We start from the raw sequence: 27,612 nt of genomic DNA on the forward strand, positions 1-27,612 counted from the left end.
GACAACCGATGGTGGTGTGTTTATGTCCCTGTCACTTAGCGGTTCAGCAAAAGAGACCGATAGAATAAGTACTAGGCTTACAAAGAATAAGTCCTGGGGTCGATTTGTTCGACTACAGGCGGTTCTCCAGCACGGCCACAGTCAAATGACTGAAACAAGCAAAAGAGAAAAAAAAGAAGATATTCGGGTTAGACTGCGGCACACTGAGCATCGTCTTGTGGCACACTAGGGTGACTGTGCTTTTAGCACTGTATGTCTATGAGAGGATGTCTCAAGATGAATGCCACAGAAAAGCAGCATTCTGACAATACACCCATAGGATATAAAACTACATGTGCACAACCAACAACAACAAGAACTATATCCATGACTACAATCACAACAACAATTACATCAAAAACAAAAAAAAATAAGAATCTTTTTAGTTTGAACGGCAGTTTTTAACATAATTTCTAGGTAACTAAAAAATTTTAAACTTCGTATACTGGTAGAATGTGTTTATAAAACATCTTTTTCTCTTGGCTTTATTGAGAAAATTCTATAGTTTGTAATATATTTGTTGTTTTTTTTCTTCAATTTCTGCAATTTCAACCAATCAGTGACGTCTATTGAGGTAAAAAAACATTCTGTGCCGTATGAATATGTCCCTTGTTTAAGAAACAGATTGGGTTTATTTACATTTCTGAAGAAAAAAAGATACCCTTCCCCCACCCCTAAACCTAACCCTAACCAACCCTAACCCTAAAACAGATTGAAATGCAATAGATCGATACTAGGGTCATAATTATGGGTGACGATTTCATATGACACTGCTAGAAAAAACTGCTGGTCAAACCGAAAAGATCCAAAAAATAACTATAACAGTAACTACATCATCTTACCGAAGCTGGCCCAAACTTCCTTCATAGTCTTGCAACAATTCCTGTTTCCGTTCCAACTGTTGTTGAAGATTCTGAATTTCCTGAAGAAGTCGTTGACAAATCTCTTTTCTCTTTAGAATGACATTGTCTCTTTCATTTTGTGAGATGTGGGCAACAGACTGTAACCCCGAGTTGCCTTTCATTTCTAGTGAACTCAGCAGATTTTTCAACAGAAATAAGAACTGGAAGAGATGTAGTTTTGAAAAACAGAGAGAAAATATACATATATATATATAAGTAGGAGTGGCTGTGTGGTAAGTAGCTTGTTTACCAACCACATGGTTCCAGGTTCAGTCCCACTGCATGGCACCTTGGGCAAGTGTCTTCTACTATAACCTCGGGCCGACCAAAGCCTCGTGAGTGGATTTGGTAGACGGAAACTGAAAGAAGACCGTCGTATATATGTATATATATATATATGTGTGTGTGTGTGTATATGTTTGTGTGTCTGTGTTTGTCCCCCCCAACATCACATGACAACCGATGCTGGTGTGTTTACGTCACCGTAACTTAGCAGTTCGGCAAAAGAGACCAATAGAATAAGTACTAGGCTTACAAAGAATAAGTCCTGGGGTCGATTTGCTCGACTAAAGGCGGTGCTCCAGCATGGCCACAGTCAAATGACTGAAACAAGTAAAAGAGTAAAGAGTATATATATATATATATATATATATATATATATATATAAAGAGATAATGGTGTCATTGAGACCCAAAGGTGTCAAGTAATGTGGAATAAGTGCTATAGACAGACCATAGTTAAGTTCCAGATTCGGTAATATTGCGAATAAAGGGTTCAACTTTGGTTCTATGTCAGCGTGTGTATATAAGAATTCTTTTGCGTAATAAGATAAAAAACCAAAGCTGTGTAGATAGTAGACCGTTTATAGATAGAAGGTCTTACAGCTGTTTCTAGGATATTTATTAATTAAATCCCTTCATCGAAGACGGTGTGAGAGGATGGTTAAGTCATAGTTTAGATGTGATACAAAATAGAGAGTGAGGTGGAGGAAAGAAAATAGATGCAAGATATGTATGGGTATTGAAGTTGTGGCACCTACATCAGTGATTGTTATGTGACACCAGCACTTCTTACATGGCACCAACATCAATGCTTCTTATGTGGAACCAGCACAAGTACTTAAACCTGTCTGCTTCAAAATATTCATAAACAAACAAACAAACAAACAAAAGGGAAAGAGACAGAGAAAAAGGGTAAGAGAGAGGGAAAGAGAGAAAGAGATTGAGCAAGAAACCAAGAGTGACTCACCGAGTTTTCACTTGCCTCAAGCGCATTAAGAGTGTCTCTGTGAGAATTCCTCTCTAACTCAGCTTCACAACTGGCAGATGGGTAATGTTGTTGTAGGCAAGAATTGTTGGAGCTGACATTGTCAGGTATTCCATGACTGTCTTCTTCACGGATCAACAGAATTTTTTTGTCAACAGCTATGTAATAAAAAAAACAAAAAAAAATACTGTTGCAACACTTGTTTCAGTCATTTGACTGTGGCCATGCTGGAGCACCGCCTTTAGTTGAGGAAATCGATCCCAGGACTTATTCTTTGTAAGCCTAGTACTTATTCTATCAGTCGCTTTTGCTGAACCACCAAGTTACGTGGACGTAAACACACCAGCATTGGTGGTCAAGCAATGTTGGGGGGGACAAACACAGACACACAAACACGTACACACACACACACACACACACACACACACACACACACACATATATATATACATATATACGATGGACTTCTTTCAGTTTCCATCTACAAAATCTACTCACAAGGCCTTGGTAGAAGATACTTGCCCAAGGTGCCACACAGTGGGACTGAACCCGGAACCATGTGGTTGATAAGCAAGATACTTACCACACAGCCACTCCTGCACCTATATATTGAAAAGAAGCCTTCCCTCAGGCTGGCCAGAGCCTTGTGAGTGAATTTGGGAGACAGAAACTGAAAGAAGCCTAATATATACATATATCTATGTGTGTGTGTGTCTTTGTGTCTGTATTTGTCCCCCATCACCACTTCTTGAGAATTAGTGTTGGTGTGTTTACATTCCTGTAACTTAGTGGTTTGGCAAAAGAGACCAACAGAATAAGTTAAGTTAATTTTTTGGCTCAAAAAGCAAAAAGCAAGGCCATGTAGGGGGACAGGGAGTTATGTACAGGGAGGGTGTTCATGCAAAGAGTTCAGGCCATTTCTGGTCAAGAGAGACTTTGAACTGAGCGGTCGTCGGCATCTTCACTATCTCGTCCGGCAGCATATTCCATGGATCCACGACCCGGACGGAGAAAGCCCCTCTCCTTTGATTGAGATGAAATCGTCGCAGATAGAGCTTTACGGAGTAACCCCGCAGCCCACGCACTGGAGCAGGAGTGAAGAACAGCTCTTTCAAGAGGTTACACTTTCCGCTTATGATGTTGTGAGCAAGAATGAGATCACCACGGCGTCGTCGTTTTTCTAGAGAATAAAGGTCAAGAGTCTTCATAGGACAAATGCTTGAGACCAAGAACCATGCGGGTAGCCAGCTTCTGGACTCTTTCAAGATGATGTATGTCTCTGAGGAGATAAGGAGAAGAGGCTTGAATCCTGTGCTCCAATATGGGTCTCACCAGCATGACATAGAGCGGTAGGAATATGGCTGCTGTGAGAATTAGTACCAGGCTTTACAAAACATAAATAAGTACTGGGGTCAATTCGTTCAACTAGAATTCTCCAAGGCAGTACCCCAGCATGGGCAGAGTCTAATGACCAAAACAAGTCAGAGATACATGATGTTTATCCAAAAACATACAATCAAAAAAAGCACTTTGTGGATGAATAAGGCAAAAACAACTTCCTGAACTTCAAAGGGTGTACTTACGGAACGGAGGTGGTTTTAATTCTTCGTTACAGGACTCGCTCTTTTCTGGGATATCCTTCCAAAAAATTTAAAGTAAAATTTATATAGTCAAATATTTCAAACAACCTTGGTAAACAACATTTATACAGACAGATGTTTAATATCGCCTTGTTAAATAACATTTATATAAACAGACATTTTAAATAGTCTTGTTTATTAATGTTTATATAAATGGGTATATTACACAGACATGCTAAATAACGTTTACATAGAAATATTTGAAGTGGTCTTGTGGAATAACATATCTTTAACTTGTTTCAGTGGCCATGTTGGGGCATTGGCTTGAAGAATTTTTTTGTCAAATGAATCAACCCCCAGCACTTACTTTTTTGCTAAGCATGGTACTTATTCTATCCATCTCTTTAGCTGAGATGCTAAGTTACAGGGACATAAACACAGCAACATTGGTTGTCAACAGTACTGGAGGACAAGTACCGTTGGCGATTTTTTTTTTCCCTCTGTCTTCCCTTCTCTGGATCTTTCCTTCTCCTATGTTTCAGACGAAGAGCTCCGCTCGAAACGTTAAACCCTCCTTCTTTCCTGAGCGTCCAATAATACTATATTTGTTCCACGTCCTCGCGCTGTTGTGTTTTTTTGTGTTTTCTTGTTTGGATTATATATATATATACACGATGGGCTTCTTTCTACCAAATCCATATATACACAGATACATCATGGGCTTCTGTCTACCAGATCCACTCACAAGGCTTTGGTTGACCTGAGGCTATAGTAAAAGACACTTGTCAAAGGTGCCATGCAGTGGGATTGAACCCGGAACCATGTGGTTACAAAGCAAGCTTCTTAACACACAGCCGTGCCTGTGCCTCTATCGACATATTTTGAATACTCCGGATAAATAACATTTATATAGACAAACATTTTAAACAGGCCTATTAAATAACATCTATATAGATATACATTTTAAACAATCTTATTAAATGACATTTATATAAACAGATATTTTAAATAGTTCTGTTAAATAACATTTATATAAACAGAATATTTTAAATAATAAGGGTGGTGAGCTAGCAGAAACGTTAGCACACCGAGTGAAATGCTTTGTGGTATTTCATCTGCCACTGCATTCTGAGTTCAAATTCCACCAAGGTTGACTTTGCCTTTCATCCTTTCGTCGTTGATAAATTAAGTACCAGTGACGCACTGGTGTCAATGTAATCAACTTAATCTGTTTGTCTGTCCTTGTTTGTCCCCTCTATGTTTAGCCCCTTGTGGGCAATAAAAAAAAAAGGAATATTTTAAATATTTAGACGTAGGAGTGGCTGTGTGGTAAATAGCGTGCTTACAAACCACATGGTTCTGGGTTCACTCCCACTGCGTGGCACCTTGGGCAAGTGTCTTCTACTATAGCCTCGGGCCAACCAAAGCCTTGTGAGTGGATTTGGTAGACGGAAACTGAAAGAAGCCCATCATATGTATATATATGTATGTGTGTGTGTGTCTGTGTTTGTCTCCCCGACATCACTTAACAACCAATGCTGGTGTGTTTACGCCCCTGTAACTTAGTGGTTCGGCAAAAGAGACCAATAGAATAAGTACTAGGCTTACAAAGAATAAGTCCTGGGGGTGATTTGATCGAGGTGGTGCTCCAGCATGGCCACAGTCAAATGACTGAAACAAGTAAAAAGGTAAAAGAGTAACCTTTTCACTGTGAAATTAAATTTCATAGTTATTCCAGTAATGATGTTGAATATCGACCAAAAACTAGAATTGGTAATTTCTGTGTTACATTACCTCATTTAACTTGATATATCTCAACAGAAAACAGTTTCAAACATGACATTCCTGAACAAAAGATAGATTGATATATATATATTACGGAGATGTACTTGCATAGTGAGTGACTTGATCTGAGATCGTGTGCTGGAACGAAAACAATTGCAGCATGGAAGGTGTTTATAAGCCATTTAAGAAACACACAAAACTGTTAGATTCACTTCAACATTTAAATTTAATTTGTCAAAATATTTTCGTCGCTTTGAGACCTGTTCACTGTTGTCTACTGGACCAGTGTGTCCAATATAATCTTTTAAGCAATTAAACACATTGGGTTGAATTAAAACCTTGATTTCTCAGTCATCTACTTTCTACTCATTCCATTATTAAATTGCTAACTCCTTTCAAAGAAATGAACCAAGAAGTTATTTCCAATACATGACACCCAACTAAGAAAAATCTGCAGCCTACAGCATAAATACGTTACAACTGGTAACCATTGATCAACACGTGTGCATCCCAATGTCCTCACATTGCAAGCACTGCAATTTTATAATTGCAACAAAGTGCTGCAGTCAAAAGCAACTGCTTTGCACCTTTAAGTATGGAAGCCCAGCATGGAAAAAAAACACCTGAAAGCAAACATACAATCTACATCTTGTGTCTATAGATGCAAAAATTGACTTTCTATGGTTCAATCCCTTATGGACATTTGTAAATTTGGATTTCATAAGTTACCCATAAAATTACTTTTTGCATGTCCTTAAGATTTTCGTTACAACACTATTTTCCAGTTAACTGCAACAAACTAGATTGTTGTTTTTGTTTGTTCCTTCTTGAGCCATGCCTGGCTCATAAGGGCCGGTTTCCCGGTTTCTTGGTTCCCCACCTGGACGGGACGCCAGTCCATCGCAGATGAGCTGCAAGATGCAGGAGGAAAGAATGAGAGAAAGTTGTGGCGGAAGAGTCAGCAGAAGTTTTGCCATTACCTTCTGCCAGAGCCGCGTGGAGCTTTGGTGTTTCGCTCATAAACACACACATCGTTCGGTCTGAGATTTGAACCCGCAATCCCTCGACCGCGAGTCCACTGCTCTAACCACTAGGCCATGTGCCTCCAACAAACTAGATACCATATACTGTTTATCTTAACCTTTTCTTCTATCTATACGTTTACTTGGAACCTCTTTTGTTTCGCATTTTCATTTTTATTCTGTTTGCACATTAGCTTTACATACTTTCTTACATGAATACAAATACCGTCTTTTTTTGTGAGCAAATACCAACACAAATACAGACATGTTCTCTCTGTCATCTTGTACATTTTTTGCTCATTCACCTACCCACACACATAAATATGATAACAGCTGGCATTTTTATTTGTTCTGCTGATAGTAATTTTTTCCCCTGCAAACTAGTTCATGTTGAATACAAGTCTTGCAGCACACGTGAAAGCTTCACAAGATAGCAATATTCAATGTACTGCAGTCCACCTTCTCAACAACACTCCATTCGTAACCTGAAGACCCATGAGTACATTTTCGTATGCATTTGTCTTTACATCATCCATAATGCATTCACTCACGTCATGTATTGTCTAGTACTTCATTCACTTTCACTATCTGTTTTTTCATATAAAATAATAAATAAAAGCACCCTTTTAAAGCCTAGCCAGGCTCACGGGCCCAGTTTCCTGGTCTCTATGGTGTATGTGTTCCCCAGCTGGATGGAACGCCAGTCCATCGCAGCGTTACTCATTTTTGCCAGCTGAGTGGACTGGAGCAATGTGAAATGAAGTGTTATGTTCAAGAACACAACACGTCGCCTGGTCCAGGAATCGAAACCACAATTTAACGATCATAGTGCTGACACCCTAACCACTAAGCCACGCACCTCCATGTTTTTTTATATAAATACTATTATTTTCTTTGAGCACTCAACTTTTATTGCATTTTCTTCTTCAACTTTAAACACTGAGTTGCAACACACATTTATCTGACACAACATATTAACCCTAGTACTTGTGCCTTCATTAACTATTTTCAAATCTGTGCTAATGCTAAGTTCCAACTCTCAACATTGCTTCTCTCAATTAGCAACAGTTCACATTGAACTGCTTCCATTCTTATTGGCTATTGATCTTACCACACAACTTAACTTAACCAGACTTATTCAGAGCTTGCCATATAATCCTGATATTTCAATAAGAAACCAGGCTACACTTTCTGCACTGCTTCTTTAGGCCATTCATCATCTTTCATCTGTACATCTTATTCTGGTCATAGTGTACATAGACAAAGTTTACTTGATTCTGTGTATCCAGTGCATCTTCAGGAAATGATAATACCATTTCCCTGGAGATTTTCTGAAGAAGAATTCCTAATACCGAAATACTGAAATACAAGGTTAAAAGTACAAACAATTGTCTTGTATTATTTCTTACTAGCACTATGACCCGACAATGCCAGATCATAGTGCTAGTGCATGCATATACAGCTGCATGCATGCGTGCGCACATACATGCGAGTACTGTCCAAATCTCCGACCAATCACATACAGCTAGCTCGCGTTCAATTGGTGTATCAAGTTTCAGGCATTTTGATTGGGTTTTGGATAGAAAATTCACCAAAAAGTCACTGCTATTGGTTTTTTAATGGCTCGCGGGGTGACTGGGGAAATGTAAAGATGTGCACGACCACCCTTGGACAGTTTTCAATTACCATAGAAAGTGTGAGCCCTCTAACTAAAAAATTGTGAATTTGTACATTGTGAATTTGTGAATTTGAAGGACAAATTGTGAATTTGAAGGACATGCACACAGACATTTTGCTGTTTATATATATAGAGAGATAATTTGAACTGTTCTGGCTTTTGAAATAAATTAAAAACACTTATCTATATCAGATAACGCTTCATGCAAAGTGTTAAGATATTAAGGTGTCAATCTGGCAGAATCATTAATGTGTGCGGAAAAATGCTTAGTGGCAATTCTTGTGACCTTACATTCCGAGTTCAAATGCCGCCAGGATTAACTTAGCCTTTCATCCTTCCAGGGTCAATAAAATAAGTACCAGTTGAATACTGGGGTCTATATAATTAATTTATATCCTTCGCCTCCAAAATTGCTAGCCCTGTGTCAAAGTTTGAAAGCAATAACTAGAGATATCAAGGTGTTGAGCCAGCAGGATCATTACTGTGTCAGGAGAAATGCTTAGGGGCTATTCTGCAAATGCTGCAAGGTCAAATTTGTCTTTCGTCTTTACGGGGTCAATAAAATTAGTACCACTTGAACACTGGGGTCGATATAATTAACTTATCTCCTCCCCCAAAATTGCTGGCCTTGTGCCAAAATTTGAAAACAATGTTTAGAGATGTCTCAAATGTGAATTAAATAATTACAAAACATATTTGCCTCTTATTTACATTCGACGGATATTTGTCCTCATCTTGTTTGTTGTTAACACAACGTTTCGGCTGATGTACCCTCCAGCCTTCATCAGGTGTCTTGGGGAAATTTCCAACCTGGGTTCTCATTCCTAAGGTATTTTTTGATGTTATTGTTATTATTATTGTTATTATTATTATTTTCCAGATCACTGCTTGGAATCGTTGTGGTTAAGAGCGCGGGCTACTAACCCCAAGATTGTGAGTTCAATTCGAAGCAGTAACCTGAACAATAACAATAACAACAATAATAATAATAATAATAATAATAATAATAATAATTATGATAATAATAATAATAATGATAATAATGATGATAATAATAATAATAATAATAATAATAATAATAACAACAACAACATCGAAAAACACCTTAGGAATGAGAACCCAGGTTAGAAATTTCCCCAAGACACCTGATGAAGGCTGGAGGGTACATCAGCCGAAACGTTGTGTTAACAACAAACAAGATGAGGACAAATATCCGTCAAATGTAAATAATGTAAATAATGTAAATAATTCCTCATTTGTTTAATTACAAAACATATTTGCCTCTTTATTAAATATCAGGAAAAGTATATTTTATTTAAACTACAGAAAAATTGAATTCATTTGGTGATAGAAGGAGAAGACAACATCTATGTAAGGTGATTGGTTGGCCTATAGTATGTCCCCTGCAGTTGTGTTGTGTACATGGCACACATATACATGCTAACACTATGTGGAAGCCCAACTTACATTCTTCAATCGCCCATTATCATCCACACAACAACAGTGCGCATGGAAACCTGGTTCACTGTGAAACCTGTGTTGCTGTTTTCTGTTAACAAATTCCCGCAGGAGTCTTATCTGCTTAGACAGATCCTCGTTAGTTTTCTCTTTGTTTACTGATTGTGTCCGCACCACCCTGTCGTTGAAAAAAACAAACAAACAAAAAAACAAAACAGCCATTAATCCAGAATCAGATGGAGAAGGGAGTAGAAGGAAAATGGTGGGTGGGGCTCTCTCTCTCTCTCTCTCTCTTTACTTGTGTCAGTCATTTGACTACGGCCATGCTGAGGCACCGCCTTTAGTTGAGCAAATCGACCCCAGGACTTATTCTTTGGAAGCCTAGTAATTATTTCTATCGGTCTCTTTTGCCGAACCGCTAAGTTACAACGACGTAAACACACCGCCATCAGTGTAAACACACCGCCATCGGTGTAAACACACCACCATCGGGCTGTGAATGATAGAGAAAAAAAAAATTACGTCATCGCCATTTGTCATCACTTAACATTCGTTTTCCATGCTGGCATCAAGCCAATAAGACCCATGCTAAAACAAGACATTGGAGCTTGATGTAGTCCCCCCCACCCACACCCTACAAGCTAGTTGGACTCTGTGAAGCTATTCAATCCGTACCAGCACAAAAGATAGATGATGATGATGATGATGATGGTGATGATGGTGACAATGATGACGACAACAATGATGATGATGATGATGATGATGACACCGATCATGATGATGATGACAATGTTGAGGAGGGGAGGCTAAGACAGAAATGGGTTTTAGAAATTAAGTGTATGCTAAGGCCTGGGAGTCAGAATTTGGGAAGGGGTTGAGGTTAGATGTTAAATGATGATGATGATATATATATGAATACTAGCAGTATCGCCCGGCGTTGTTCGGGTTTGTAAGGGAAATAACTATATAAGCATTTTTAGAGAGTTACTTCCCTTATAAATTCGGGCTTTCTTAGCCATTTTTGTTTTGGTGTCTTCAAGCCATGAAGTCGTTCTAAAAGAACGCTGGTTTCCTTCACAACGCATTACGACGTTGATTTCTTTACACTCCCTTCCCCACAGCTTCACGAGGGAGGGAAGGGGGAGAAGCAAACAGGTGCAGCTGTGAGTGTGGACGCCAACTCCGCCGCCATCGACATACGATGCATTTTATGCATTAAAATGGAATAAAAAATGATGTTAAATTATTTTTAAAATCGTAGACTCATCGTTGACGCGCGCTAATAGTCAGACGGGCTCGATATGAATCACGACTATAAGATACCCGAATTTGGTTAAACTGCACCGCAAAATGTGGGAGGAGTTAGGAATCTAAATCGAAGGGGACAGACACTCACACAACTAGAGTTTTATATATATAGATATGCATGTGCGTGAATGTGTGTACATTTGTGTCTGTTTGTCCTGACATTGCATGATATTTGTAAAGTGATTTGTCGCTGTTATACAAGCAGTGTCATTTCATTCATTTCCAATATTCTGCAAAATCATATCTGCCCACGGAGAAATATTTCCTTGCTTGGAAGAAACAGGGGTAGGTTGGTGATAGGGAGGGCATCCATCCTGTTTCTTTATTAGCCACAAGGGCCCAAACACAGAGGGGGACAATACAGCCTGATGGGGTCAGATACACAATGATTATATGACTTTTAAAATTTTACAAAATATAATGAAATATAATGAAATCGAATGAGATACAACAAGGACAAAATACAAACATGAAATGAAGCAGAGAGATGGGTTACGCTCTGACCCCACGAGCCCCATTCTCCTACTGGAACTTTTGTATACAGACTTATGACATGTTCACGAGGAATCTTTCATTCCCAGCACCCTCACAACATGCAACCATCTTTCTTTGAACATTTTCTTTGACACATTTCTCTCCAGCCTCACCTTCCTTTTAAGGTGGAAGATAAAAAATTTCACCAACCTGAGACCGGAGATGAGGTTGCCTGTCGCCAAACCTTTCATTCGTGACTTCCATACCACCTCTTTCACCATTGCTACTACTGCAAGAAAACCTTGCTTTCATGAGGAAATCCGGCGGGTCAATTTTTACAATTGACTCAGATGACAGCCGTACTCTTCCCGAACCTGACAGCAGATGTTCTGCATAAGCCCACACTTCAGACACTCCTGGACACTGAACAATAGCGTGCAGGACGGTTTCCCTATCCTGCCCGCATCTTGGACAGTCGGCAGTGCTAGCCTGCCTCAAAAGACTCCTCACCCATGCAAGCATGGAAAAGTGCATGTTGAAATTACAATGATGATGATGATGGTGATGAAGATGAGGAAGTAAAAAGAGAGGAAACAAAAACATAACAGGTAATTCTGGGGCCAAGATAGTAAGGAGAATTAAGGGGTCATTGCAATATCAGTACGATGTTATTCAAATATAAGTGTGCATGCTACTCACTCCAGATCCATTTGTAATTTCAAGATGGCTTCCTTCTTAGCCTCAATCTCTTTAGATAATGCAGCATGCTTTTCCTTCATAATTATCATCTCCTGCATATGTCTGTTAACGGATTGCCTACTTAATTCTAACTCTTCTTTATTATCTTCACTTAGTTCACCTGTACAATGGTATAAACAGTAGTTGCAGAATTTGTAGTTATAAAACAGTAGTAGTAGCAACAGCGCAAGTAGTAGTAGTCGAGGTATATGTAGGTATGCCTATGTATATATACATAAATATCAAACAATGAGAATGAGTGCTCAACACCACATTGGCAGATAAAGATTCTTTGCTTGTGTATTAATCCAAAATGAAGACAAACACCAATTTTTCTATGTGAATAGCTTAAATAATTGTTAAGGATCTCTTTAATATGAAACCAATGGTAGCCTTAATACACAAATAAAGTGTATATATATATATATATATATATATATATAATATATATATATATATATATATACATATATATATATATGTATATGTATATATAAATATATATATATAAATATATATATATGTGTGTGTGTGTGTATATAAAAGAAAAGTTATTTGATTGTGGCCATGCTGAAGCACCACCCTTAAAGAGGTTTTTAGTTGAAGAAATTGACCCCAGGATTTATTCTTTGTAAGCGTAGTACTTATTCTATTGCTCTCTTTTGCCAAACCGCTAAGTTACAAGGACATAAACACACCAACATTGGTTGTCAAGCAATGGGGGGTGGGAACAAACAGAGACAAAAGACACACACACAAATATACATATATATATATATATATAATATATATATATATATATATATATAAATAATAATTGCAGCGTGGAAGGTGTTTATAAGCCATTTAAGAAACACACAAAAACCGTTAGATTCACTTCAACATTTAAATTTAATTTGTCAAAATATTTTCGTCGCTTTGAGACCGCGACCTGTTCATTGACAAAACTTTGTGCTGCATCACGAAGTTTTGTCAATGAACATGTCGCGGTCTCAAAGTGACGAAAATATTTTGACAAATTAAATTTAAATGTTGAAGTGAATCTAACGGTTTTTGTGTGTTTCATTTTATAAACATCAAATGGCTTTGAGGGGGTCCATCCAAGTAATTGAAGGGGGTCCATAAGCAAAAAAATGATTGAGAAGCACCGATTTAAAAGGGTCTAACCTGCCATATCAGACAAACGAGCATAAGCTTCAACAATATCACGACGCTGCTTAACAATTATATTGTCTTTCTCCTGTAAAACATGTTTTAACTGAAGAATTTCTGCTCTGGAAGACAAAAATAAATAAATAAATATATAAATAAATAAATGAATAAAGAAATAAAACAAGTTTTACTTTTACTTCTAAGCAACACAATTCAAAGAATTCTTTAAACAAAAACTAATCATCATCATCATCATCATCGTCGTCGTCGTCGTTTGACATCTGCTTTCCATGCTAGCATGGGTTGGACGATTTGACTGAGGACTGGCGAACCAGACGGCTGCACCAGGCTCCAGTCTTGATCTGGCAGAGTTTCTACAGCTGGATGCCCTTCCTAGTGCCAACCACTCCGAGAGTGTAGTGGGTGCTTTCACGTGCCACCGGCACAAGGGCCAGTCAGGCGGTACTGACAACAGCCACGCCCAAATGGTGATTTTTTTACGTGCCACCTGCACAACGGCACAAGTGCCAGTAAGGTGACACTGGTAACGATCATAATAATAATTCTTTCCAATTGTGGTACAATGCTAGGAATTTTAGTTGAATCGCATCAAGCCCCAATGCACAACTGGTATTTATTTCATCAACACTAAAAGGATAAGTATACAAAGTTGGCCTTGGTAGAATTTGAACTTGGAACACAGAGACTGACAAAATGCCGCTAAACATTTTGTCCAATGTACTAATGATTCTGCCCCAGTTCACTGATTATGGTGTCACATAACTGGCACATAAAAAAAATTGTTTCCTCTCGAGCCATGCCAGGTTCATAAGGGCCAGTTTCAGTGGCGTAGAAATTCCCCACCTGGACGGGACGCCAGTCCGTCACAGGATTACGCAGCTGAGTGGACTGGAGCAAGGTGAAATGAAGTGTTTTGCTCAAGAACACAACGCGTCACTCGATCCAGGAATCGAAACCACAACTTTACGATCATAAGTTCAACACCTTAACCACTAAGCCATGCGCCTCTACAATTGTATTCTTGGAGTGGTTGGCATCAGGAAGGACATACAGCTGTAGAAACCATGCCAAATCAGATTGGAACCTAGTGCAGCTCTCCAGTTTACTAGTTTCAGTCAAACCGTCCAACCCATGCAGATGCTAAATGATGACAATGATGATGATGAGGGTTTCAAATATTGGCACAAGATCAGTTATTTCTAAGAGAAGAGGAAGTTGATTATATCAACCCCTACCTCAATGCTCAACAGGATACTTATTTCATCAACCCTAAAACGATTAAAGGACAGGTTGACCTTGGTGGGATTTGAACTCAGGAAGTAAAGAGCCAGACAAAATATTGCTGAGCATTTTGTCCAATATATTAATGATTCTACAAGCTCATCGCCTTAATAATAATAATAATAATAATAATAATAATAATAATAATAATTATAATATTAATAATAATAATCATGCAGTTGAGCATGTCCCTTAGTGGCTGACGATATGTGCATCTCTGATCACGAGCAGAAGTAGTGGGGGAGCATCATAGCCATGTGTTGAGAGGGATTCTTTGGGGTTTGGATAATTCACCTTTGGAAACAGGGGTGTTTCGTTCAACATCCTTAAACAACCCTTATTCAGGGACCTTTTGAGTGGGATGGGCTACTCGACCAGAACAAAATTCTAACTGAGCCCCACTTGCAAGGTCATGTGCTGTTTATCTTGATATGAGATCACCATGTCGCGCACATATGGTTGTGATGCATGTGCCTGGTGTACCCTTATCAGGCGGGTAGTCATGATGGGTATACTGGGCTTCGTATATTTTACCCCAGTGTCACTTTGATGGCATGCACTGCTCTCTCACTCAATAATAATAATAATAATAATAATAATGATGATGATGATGATGATTTCATTTATTTGCCACTAGGGCATTTGTAGGTGCAGGTGTGGCAAGAAGCTTGCTTCCCAACTACACGGTCCTGGGTTCAGTCCCATTGCATGGCACTTTGGGCAAGTGCCTTGGGCTGACCAAAGCCTTGTGAGTGGATTTGGTAGACAGAAACTGAAAAAAACCTGTTGTATATATATCTATGTGTGTGTGCCTTCGTATCTGTGTCCCCACCATCACTGCTTGACAACTGGTGTCGATGTGTTTATGTCCCTGTAACTAAGCAGTTTGGCAAAAGAGACTGATAGAGTAAGTTACAAGTAGCAGGCTTAAAACAATAAGCCCTGGGGTCAATTTGTTTGACTAAAAGGTGGTGCTCCAGTATGGCTGCAGTCACATGACTGAAACAAGTAAAGAATAAAAGAATTATAGTCACAACCTTCAGACCTCCACTAACCCCACTACCACTCCCTACCTAATCCTTGCTCTCTCCAATCCAACTTCCACCACCACAATAAACTTCCAGTTTCCCTTCAGATCTAAATAATAACAAGAGCACTCAGAGAGAGCAAGCCTCCGCTAAAGCAACACCAACGTCCTCTCAACGATTAGCCAGAGATTTTTAAAATGAAAATATCTGAAGTAAACTCAACTGCTTTCACAAATGAGAATACTAAAAAAGAACCTGATTGCTCTCAAAAATTAAGTAAAAAAAAACGGAAAAATAATCCAGAATCCTTGTCCAGTACTGGATCAATCCCATAGGTAGTTATGGAATGTGAAGGTGGCTGTAGAAAATTTAGGAACAGTAATAGATACAAACCAAAGTGAAATTCACCATTCAAAATAGTTACAGCCTAAAGGGAGATAATTGAGAAAGACTTGAAAGTTAACAAAAGATCGTAATCATGTAAAGTAAATATAACAAATAATCCAGAATCCTCGTCCAGTACCAGATCGATCCCAAAAGCTAATCAGTTTGTGCCAGTCATAAGGCCAAACACTCCTGAAAGTTTCATCCGAATCCATCCAGTGGTTTTTTTGATATCTTGTCCATAGACAAACAAACAAATGCAACAGCAGAGGTAATAATCTAATTCTCGCTCACAGCATCATGAGCGGAAAGTGTAACCTCTCGAAAGAGCTGTTCTTCACTCCTGCTCCAGTGCGTGGGCTGCGGGATCACTCCGAAAAGCTCTATCTACGATGATTTCATCTCAGTTGAAGGAGAGGGGCTTTCTCCGTCCGGGTTGTGGTTCCGTGGAATAAGCTGCCGGACGAGATAGTGAAGATGCCGACGACCGCTCGGTTCAAAGTCTCTCTTGACCAGAAATGGCCTGAACTCTTTGTATGACCACCCTCCCTGTACATAACTCCCTGTCCCCCTACATGGCCTTGCTTTTGCTTTTTGAGCCAATAAAAATTGAACTGAATTGAGTTGAATTGAATTGAGATGTAGTGTTAATACCAAAATATAAAATTTATCACCTCTTAAACATGGATGTATTGTTAGACACATAATAGGCGTAGGAGTGGCTGTGTGGTAAGTAGCTTGCTTACCGACCACATGGTTCAGGGTTCAGTCCCACTAAGTGGCACCTTGGGCAAGTGTCTTCTACCATAGCCTTGGGCTGGCTAAAGCCTTGTGAGTGGATTTGGTAGACGGAAACTGAAAGAAGCTCGTTATATATATATGTATATATATGTGTGTGTGTGTGTGTGTGAGTGTATACGTTTGTGTGTCTGTAATTGTCCCCCAACATCGCTTGACAACCGATGCTGGTGTGTTACGTCCCCGTAACTCAGCGGTTCGTCAAAAGAGACTGATAGAATAAGTACTAGGCTTACAAAGAATAAGTCCTGTGGTCGATTTGCTCGACTAAAGGCGGTACTCCAGCATGGCCACAGTCAAATGACTGAAACAAGTAAAAGAGAGTAAAGAGTATAATACTGTGATAGTTAACATGAGAGAACCTCTCGTATGGTTTTGTGGTACACACAAGCACTCTTGTTTACACTGCTAGGAGGAGGCAATCACTGCCATCCCTGCTGCCATGTGATTTTGAAACTTCTAATTTATATTGGCAAGGGGAAGGATGAAGAGGTATAATTGTTTGGAGTGAACTGATTCTGCTTTCTCCACCTCTTCCTCGTGTTGCTGTTGCTATTGTTATTGCTCAGAGTTGCCAGAGAGGGTGAGAGAGAGAGAGATGGAAATGCAGACAGACAGAAATGGAGGGTAGAGATGATGAATGGAAAGATGGTAAAGATGATGGAAGACAGGGTTAGAAGCAGGAATGGAGGCAAAGATGATAAAATGTGCAGGTGGTGGTGGTGGTGGGTGCAGGTGCTGAATGTAAAGAGGGTGGTGGTGGTGGTGGGTGCAGGTGCTGAATGTAAAGAGGGTGGTGGTTATAGACAGAGATGGTGGAGGCAGAGATTGGTGGTGAAAAGTCAAGTCGGTGCAGGTAGAAAGGAGGAAGAATGGACTTATAAAGCCATGATTATTAAGCAGATTCCAAACCAAAAGCATTCCGAACATGACCATTCCCTCAGTGGGTACTTTATCCGATGTACCCTATCTTTTTTTTTAGATAGTAGGAGTACAAAGTCCATTCCCTCAGTGGGTACAATGTCCATTCCCTAAGTGGGTACTTTATCCAATGTACCCTATCTTTTCTTTTACATAGTAGGGGTACAATGTCCATTCCCTCACTGGGTACTTTATCCAATGTACCCTATCTTTTCTTTTACATAGTTGGGGTACAATGTCCATTCCCTCACTGGGTACTTTATCCAATATACCCTATCTTTTCTTTTACATAGTTGGGGTACAATGTCCATTCCCTCACTGGGTACATTATCTTTTTTTAAGATGGTGGTGGAATAATTTGAGAAAGATCTGGCTGCTATTTCTAGCACATCAAGTGACCACAAAGAGGCTGTCTTGGCTCGTGGTGAAGATAGAGTTAGTGGAGAATAGAGAGAGGCGGGGACAGAGTTGCTGGAGTAGGAATCGATATTGCAAAAATTTACCTAAGAGCAGCAATTTCCCTTTCCAGTTCTAAGACCGCCTGGGGAGGTTTTTGAATGATAACCTTTGGTTTGAGTGGTAATGATGCATTTGCTGGTAATTTGGTCCTCTCCTCTACAATATTAAATTATAGACACGGTATTTTAATAAACATTTCTGATATTTATTATACTTTATAATAATGTTTATTAAATAAGATGGTAAAAGAAAAATGAGTAAAAGAATAAAAGAATTATAGTCGCAACCTTCGGCCCTTCACTAACCCCCTACCACTCCCTACCCAATCCTTACTCTCTCCAATCCAACTTCCCTTGCTCCACCACCACCACCACCACAATAAACTTCCACTTTTCCTTCAAATCATCATCATCATCATCGTTTAACGTCCGTTTTCCATGCTAGCATGGGTTGGACGGTTCAACTGGGGTCTGGGAAGCCAGGAGGCTGCACCAGGCTCCAGTCTGATCTGGCAGTGTTTCTACAGCTGGATGCCCTTCCTAACGCCAACCACTCTGTGAGTGTAGTGGGGACAAACAAGGACAGACAAAGGGATTAAGTCGATTACATCGACCCCAGTGCGAAGCTGGTACTTTACTTATCGACCCCTGAAAGGATGAAAGGCAAAGTCGACCTCGGCGGAATTTGAACTCAGAACGTAACAGCTGACGAAATACCTATTTCTTTAATACCTACAAGGGGCTAAACACAGAAAGGACAAATGGATTAAGTCGATTATATCGACCCCAGTGCGTAACTGGTACTTATTTAATCGACTCCGAAAGGATGAAAGGCAAAGTCGACCTCGGCGGAGTTTGAACTCAGAACGTAACGGCAGACGAAATATCTATTTCTTTATTGCCCACAAGGGGCTAAACACAGAGAGGACAAACAAGGACAGACATAGGTATTAAGTCGATTACATTGACCCCAGTGCGTAACTGGTACTTATTTAATCGACCCCGAAAGGATGAAAGGCAAAGTCGACCTCGGCGGAATTTGAACTCAGAACGTAGCGGCAGACGAAATACCGCTAAGCACTTCGCCCGGCGTGCTAACGAATCTGACACAATACCAAAACACAACAAATGCCATTAAAACTAAAGAAATAGAGAAATAGATTTAAACGTGACAAAAGGAACGCGGGAGGAACGTCTCCACGATACACCATACACATGGAAACATCAGATGAGTAATTTCCTATTTCACGTTCGTAAACTCGAATTTGCTTTAGTTTCAATTCTATTTCAATTTGATTAGCATGTCTTGTGGACGCCTACTGCTCCGCCTTTTAATGTAAATTCCCAGAGAAATCACTTACAGATCGGCAGATAATCAATGAAAGGCATGTAATTATGACACTGGCACGAGCTCTGACAAATTCAGCGATTTATATTGCTTGGTGTACCCGCCGTGGATTGTTGAAGAATTCTCACAAGTGCCCAGAGCAAAACTCTGATAAAATAGAGCAATCCTTTTACTCGCTGTTCGTAGTGTCTACAACTTATAATTATGAAATGCTTTATTGAAATAAACTTTTTGGACCGGGATGATTTTACGAACGTCAAATAGGAAATTGCGCGATGTTCATTCTAAGAGTTATATGCAAAACCTCTTTCGTTGCTTATCTTATATGCAAAATTTCTTTCGTTACCTGTCTATATAAACATCAGGCTGGTTGAGTTTGACACACTAGATCCAATTCGGATCTTTTCTTTTTGAAGGCCAGATTTTCCTAGTTAACTAAAAAATTTGAAACTTCGTATACTGGTAGAATGTGTGAAAAGAAAACATTATTGTAAACAAAATTGAAAACAAAATTGTTATTCGTAACTTAAACGTAGTTTAATTTTAAGAATTTTAACCAATGAAATCGCAGCATTCGAGCTCAAATTATTTACCTCTTCTTCTGTCTTCTACATGTGCTAGAAATAACAGCTATATCTCTTAAATCGATTAATTTCGTCACCCAATAAAAATATTAACGATATTTTTAGAATATTTTCTTTATTTTTTTTTTTACCGAAAAGGCTTCTCCCTTGGTTTTGAAGGGCCAGAAACAACAAAAACAAAACAATAATATGCCTAAATCGGTCTCGAGTTTGCGCGTGGAGTGTGAGTCGTATTGTAAAAATTTGCGAAATATTTTTTCATAAAAGGATGCCCCCCCAGCTTGTCGGAAGCTGTGATATAAATTGGGAAAAAAATCCTCGACACCAGTGCGTAATTGGTACTTAATTTATCGACCCCGAAACGATGAAACATTGACCCCCCCCCCCTTCTGGTTTATTTACCTTTTGTGCAAATTTGTTGCGGCAAGTGGCAAAACGTGTATTTTTGCTTGTGTGCGTATATGTATATGTCCGTTTGTATGTGTGTGTACGCTTATATATTAATTACTATGTGTGTGTGTGTGTGTGTGTGTGTGTATGTCCGTTTGTATGTGTGTGTACGCTTATATATTAATTACTATGTGCTTGTGCAAATGTGTGTGTGTGTGTGTGTGGTGCGTCTGCTATATTTCTTTATCAATATCGATAACGCAGCAATGCTGGGATTTCATTGGTTAAAATTCGTAAAAATTAAACTACGTTTAAGTTACGAATAACAATTTTGTTTTCAATTTTGTTTACAATAATGTTTTCTTTTGACACATTCTACCAGTATACGAAGTTTCAAATTTTTTGGTTAACTAGGAAAATCTGGCCTTCAAAAAGAAAAGGATCCTGATCCTCAAATTCTGCTATCCTTGTGAAATATGTTATGGATCTTTTCGGTTTGAACGGCAGTTTTTAACATAATTTCTAGGTAACTAAAAAATTCTAAACTTTGTATACTGGTAGAATGTGTTTATAAAACATCTTTTTCTCTTGGCTTTATTGAGAAAATTCCATATTTTCTAAGATATTTGTTGTTTTTTTCTTCAATTTCTGCAATTTCAACCAATCAATGACGTCCATTGATTTAAAAAAAAACATTCTGTGCCGTATGAATATGTCCCTCGTTTAAGAAACAGATTGGGTTTATTTACATTTGTGAAGAAAAAAATATACCCTTCCACCCACCCCTAACCCTAACCCTAACCAACCCTAACTCTAACCCTAACCTTAAAACAGATTGAAATGCAATAGATCGATACTAGGGTCATAATTATGGGTGACAATTTCATATGACACCGCTAGAAAAAACTGCCGTTCAAACCGAAAAGATCCCTATTTTATTTTATTCTTTAAAACTCCGCTTAGATTAAACATATCGATTAGTTTAGTTGGAGAGTTGTCAATAATATAAAATAACCGTCCTACCATATTTATATAAGAGAACCAGAGACGAAATCCTGAGAATTAAAAGATTTCTTTCAGTTTCTGTTCGATCGTGTCAGTCAGAGCTTCCTTCGCGTCGCTTTTCTGGTTCTTTTAAACCTTAGGGACGTCATTCCAATTCCTTTTTGATGATCAGTCTTTGAAAAGACGATGACGTCATTCGACGTCCTCTGCATTGATTGGTCCTCGAAACATCAAGTGACGTCTGAATAAGGCGACGAGCTGGCAGAATCGTCAGCACGCCGGGAAAAGCGATTATTGACATTTCGTCCGTCTGTACGTTCTGAGTTCAACTTCCACAGAGGTCGACTTTACCTTTCTTTCTTTCGGGGTCAATAAGATAAATACCTATTTCTTTACTACCCACAAGGGGCTAAACACAGAGAGAACAAACAAGGACAGACAAACGGATTAAGTCGATTATATCGACCCCAGTGCGTAACTGGTACTTATTTCTGTTCGATCGTGTCAGTCAGAGCTTCCTTCGCGTCGCTTTTCTGGTTCTTTTAAACCTTAGGGACGTCATTCCAATTCCTTTTTGATGATCAGTCTTTGAAAAGACGATTCTATCTGAAAGGATGAAAGACAAAGTCGACCTCGGCGGAATTTGAACTCAGAACGTAGCGGCAGACGAAATACCTATTTCTTTACTACCTACAAGGGGCTAAACACAGAGGGGACAAACAAGGACAGACAAACGGATTAAGTCGATTATATCGATCCCAGTGTGTAACTGCTACTTAATTTATCGACCCCGAAATGATGAAAGGCAAAGTCGAGCTCGGCGGAATTTGAACTCACAACGTAGTGCAGACGAAATACCGCTAAGCATTTCGCTCGGCGCGCGAACGTTTCGGCCAGCTCGCCGCCTTTAAAGATAAGATAAATACCAGTTGATCACTGGGGTATATAAAATTCATACCAGTTGATCATTGAGATCGATAAAACACGTACCAGTTGTTCACTGGAGTCGATTTAATCGACTTACTCCCTTCCCCGATATTGTTCTCCTTGTGCCAAAATTTGAAATAATTATATTTAGCCTGAAGGTGGCGAGCTGGCAGAATCGTTAGCACGCCAGGTAAAATGCTTAGAGACATTCCGTCCGTCTTTACGTTCTGAGTTCAAATTCCAACGAGGTCGCCTTTACCTTTCATCCTTTCGAGATCCATAAAATACCAACCAGTCAAGTATTGGAGTCGATGAAATCAACTCCCACCAAGATTGCAGACTTTGTGCCTGCAGTAGAAAAAATTATGGCTGATGTAAGCACTGTCTCGATATCTATGACTCATAGGGCCGGCCACACGGTTCCCATGGTGACCGAGATCACAGCATTTACCATGGAAATTAAGATTTGAATTTAATAATTACAGATATAACACACATGTATATGATACATATATAATACAAAACCACGTTAAAATACTTTCACAAAACCGAAGAAAACAAACATGATCAAAGTAAAAAGAGGAAGAAAGAAGTAAGAAACCCCAGCAATTCAGCATTTACCCTGAAAGGGGATGCCAGTTCGTCGTAGGGTTACTAATCTTACAGCTGAATTGAATGGAGTGACTTAAAAATGAAGTGTTTGCTCGACAACACAATGCGCACCGGGAATCGGAAACACATTCTCGCGATCATCTTTATAACTAGGTTACACGCTTTCACTGATTGCTGATAATCTCTATATATATAAACGGCAAAATGTCTGTGTGCGTGTACTTTATACAAACCCACAATTTTTCAGTTAGAGGGCTCGCACTTTCTATGGTCATTCAAAACCATCCAAGGGTGGTCGTGCACATCTTCACATTTCCCCAGTCACCCCGCAAAGCCATTAAAAAATCAATAGAAGTGACATTTTTGTGAATTTTCTATCCAAAACCCAATCAAAATACCCGAAACTTGATACGCCAATTGAATGCCAGCTAGCTGTATGTGATTGGTCGGAGATTTGGACAGTACTCGCGTGTATGTGCGCATATACGCAGCTGTATATGCATGCACTAGCACTAAGACGCGGCGTTGCGGGTCATAGTGCTAGTATGAAATAAAAACAACCCGATACATCGCTGGATGACCGCCAATCATTTTATCTTGTTTCAAATTATCCTAGCTGCATACTGTTTTCAAAGCAAGAAATTTACCCTGGGCAGATACAGCAGTTGTGATGGGATACGAAACACAACTCCGCCCAGACTCAATCAACTGTGGTTTTCACCCCCAAACGACATCGTTATTGCTATCAAACACAAATCTCTCTATATATAAAGCCGAAGTTGTCTGTGTATAGCAGGTTTGGTAGCCTTCAACTAACACTATCTCCTCCGAGACCCTGTGGCGCAAGTTGACCAAAATTGAGAGTATGATAGAAGAAGGCTTGCTTTTCCTTCCGTAGAAGGAAAAATTCAAATCGGACCATGTTAACACCAAAAATTATTTACATCAAAAAGGTGCTTTTTTTCTATGAAAATCCCTATTTTTTACGATATTCTGACTGCTGTGTCGCCATTTTTCCTTGTATTTCAACCAGAAAAATGTTCACTTAAAGAGAATAACAAGCTACATAATGCGAAACTTTTACTTTTCAGAAATTCCAATTCTAAAAGGTCGAAACAAACCCGAGCAACGCCGGGCGATACAATGAAATGATGCAAAAAATTTACCGTGTAAGTCATTTTGTAGCTGGGTAATTCTATCTGAATATTCCCCATTGAGCTTCTTTGCCTTGCTTAATTTCTCTTCCAAGGAACAAATCGTGATGGAATGTTGCTTTATTTGTTCCCTGTATTCAGATATATCCACTTGGCTCTGACTTTTCGCCGTTTGTACATCTGCTTCCATCTGTTCCTTCTCTGATTGATGTGTTTTACGCTGTTCTTCTAATTCACTTTCCAACTGGGTTTTACAGACCTGCCACAAATACATATCCAAAATGACAATTGTCGCATTTTACAATCAATAAGTTATTTTAGCGCAACAGAATGCCTCAGACCAATAAAACCTGGAATTACACGTGTTGCAAAGCATTTTAGACATTCTTTCGATATAGCTCGACAAAATCAAAACATTTCATTTCGGGTATTTTCGTGGAAGCAAATCACAGTTCGATTCTGTTTTCTGCTTGGAAAATTTCGGATTTTACATACATACATGAAACTAGTAAGAAAAAATATGCAAGGTTCAAAATGGAATCTTTTTTTATGACCAAAACGATCTTACATAGAAAGGGACATTACAAGACAAACATATCTTTTTTATCATCTTTATTATAGATCCAGCCGACAGCTGTACTCGTCCCAGATGCGATAGCACGTGTTCGACGTAACTTATCAAGCTGGATAGCTCCCGACATTGTACAAAAGCGTGCTGGACAGTTTCCTTGTCCACATCGCATCTTGGACACGTCGGTGGCACTGATATTCCGTGCCTGGATAACTTATCGCGAACAGGTAAAGTGTTCCTGTAGCACTGCCAGGTCAGGGATTTTTGGAAGTTATCCAAGTACCCCGGCCTGAAAGTTTTTTTGAACAGGTTGGCAAGTTGGTTCTCATCGAACCCCAGAGCCTCTCCCAGGACGTCATCGTTTTTTGCCTCTACCAGCCCTCTATAGAACACTGAGGTTGTATTCCTGTTGCCGGCCTTGCCCGTCTTGTGGATCAGCCAGAGTGCCTGACAGCACTCCTTCTGCCATAAAGTCAGGTTACGTCTTTTAATGAGACCGGGTTTAAATCTCTCCAAAGAGGCCGGTCGCGGCAAGAACTCCTCCGCCAGCGGACTCCACACCCTATCACCCTCCAGGTGGCACCAGAGATGTCTCAGCCTCAACGCATGTCTGCGCATCATCAGCCAGGGCATTCCCAGTCCACCTTTTAACGATTCCTGGCAGCAAACGGAGCGCTTCACAAGTGGTTTTCCTCCCTTCCACAAAAGCGGAAGAGGAGTCGTTCCGACTTGTTTAGCCACAAATCGGGGCAAGGCACAACGGACAGGCGGTAGGTGATTACAGATGCTATAAACACCTGCATTACCTCCGCCCTGTCTTTCAAGGACAGAGGCCTTCCGGCATAATTTCATTATATCTATACTCCACAACCCACCGAAATACCCGAAGTGAAATGTTTTGATTTTGTCGAGTTATATCGATAGTGGTAAGAAAGATGAGAATGCATGAGGCTGCACGGTCGATCGGAGCATAAAAGGAAAGAAAAAGATTACCAAAAGGGATAACCAACCGGCGGGTTAATTCACTAACCCGGACCCAAATTTCATTCGACCATCATTTTATTTTTAAGTCTCATCCGCAAAATATATATAAATCCTTCCGTTTTTTCATAATGTAAATAAGAAGCGTGTTTGTACCCTAAATGTCCCTTGTCTGTCCTTGTAATGTCCCCTCTATGTAACCCTTTTGTTACCAACCCGGCTGGGTACTACTTAAGAAAAGTGGTCCCGGTGCGCGCACTCGCGCATCAGCGCTAGTTAGTCGTAACTAGTCGATCCTTACTTTCTGTTTTGTTTTATTTTGTTTAAAAAAAATTATTTACGTTGTGTTTTTGTGTTTTATTTACTTAGTTTTAAAAAAATTATTTACTTTGTATACAAAAAAAATGGATCTTTTCGGTTTGAACGGCAGTTTTTAACATAATTTCTAGGTAACTAAAAAATTTTAAACTTCGCATACTCGTTCAAACCGAAAAGATCCAAAATAATTATCTATTTTGTGTTTTATTTACTTAGTTTTAAAAAAATTATTTACTTTGTATACAAAAAAAATGGATCTTTTCGGTTTGAACGGCAGTTTTTAACATAATTTCTAGGTAACTAAAAAATTTTAAACTTCGCATACTCGTTCAAACCGAAAAGATCCAAAATAATTATCTATTTTGTGTTTTATTTACTTTGCTAGGTAGTCGTTGTAGGATCGACTACTTACGACTAGCTGGCGCGGATGCGCGAGTATGCGAGTGCGCGCACCGGGACCACTCTGCTTAAGTAGTACCCTTTTGATATTTACACGTATTTATCTGATTTTTTGCTTAGGTGCTTTTTAAAATTTGTTTGGCGTAACTTCGGTATAAGTACCGGATACATTTCAAGAAAGTGTTTTTTTTATATATATGGGGGGTTAGGGTTAGGGTTACGGTTACGGTTAGGGGTGGGAAAAAAGGGTTTCTGTTATCTTCAGAAATGTAAACAAAGCTACTTCCGGTACTTATACCGAAGGATCGCCATTTTTTTTTCGGTACTTTTCATTTTTATTTAGTGCTTTTAGCTATCGAAATAATGACATTTCAGGATTTTTAATTGGTGACTCAGTGATGGAGTAAAGCTCTCTTGGATTACTGAGATAGAAAAGAGCAATGGCTGAGATGATAGAATAGCGACCAACTAACAAACTATGAGGTAAGTGGTTTGCTTATTCTACGATTGTCCATGGACAATCGTAGAATAAGCAAACCACTTACCCGTGGATCAGGCCACGGGTAATCTTTCGGTATTGATTCGTGATATCATTCACCCTCACAACCTTCCCTCATGATATTAAATAAAGAGGCTCGGCTGAAAAAGAGTGCGAATAACTTCGTCTCCTCACCCCGACATTATGTAGTGCACTAGGGTGGATGGAATCGACTTAAACCCCTTGTTTGTCCCCTCTATGTTTAAGGAAATAATTATGTAGACCAATATCAAAGGAATGCCCATGCCATGTGGTTCTATATGTCTTCGTTACTCTATTTCTGTTGAGATGCTCTGTGTTTCTTTCAATTAATTTTAAATATAACAAAGAATTTAGTAAAATAACTTTGTTATCATTCAGCTAGTATTAGGAACATAAGGCGTAACTTCGGTATAAGTACCGGATACATTTCAAGAAAGTGTTTGTTTTTTTTTATATATGAGGGGTTAGGGGTGGGAGAAAAGGATTTCTCTTATCTTCAGAAATGTAAAC

General features: G+C 39.2%; 1 protein-coding gene across 1 annotated transcript in view; it reads right to left on the minus strand.

Moving 5' to 3' along the window:
- LOC115224706 (forkhead-associated domain-containing protein 1-like) overlaps positions 1-27,612 on the minus strand; it is a 77,428-nt gene that overhangs the window by 18,933 nt on the left and 30,883 nt on the right. Inside the window, exons 15-22 of the mRNA XM_029795562.2 lie at positions 24,326-24,572; positions 18,339-18,450; positions 13,418-13,524; positions 12,212-12,371; positions 9,740-9,908; positions 3,791-3,845; positions 2,190-2,365; positions 882-1,102 (exon numbers count right to left, since the gene is read on the minus strand). Coding sequence (XP_029651422.2) covers positions 882-1,102; positions 2,190-2,365; positions 3,791-3,845; positions 9,740-9,908; positions 12,212-12,371; positions 13,418-13,524; positions 18,339-18,450; positions 24,326-24,572 — 1,247 coding nt within the window. The remainder of the gene's footprint in view (positions 1-881; positions 1,103-2,189; positions 2,366-3,790; positions 3,846-9,739; positions 9,909-12,211; positions 12,372-13,417; positions 13,525-18,338; positions 18,451-24,325; positions 24,573-27,612) is intronic.

The sequence above is a fragment of the Octopus sinensis genome, linkage group LG26, assembly GCF_006345805.1.
Source record: "Octopus sinensis linkage group LG26, ASM634580v1, whole genome shotgun sequence".
Classification (NCBI taxonomy): Eukaryota; Metazoa; Mollusca; class Cephalopoda; order Octopoda; family Octopodidae; genus Octopus; species Octopus sinensis.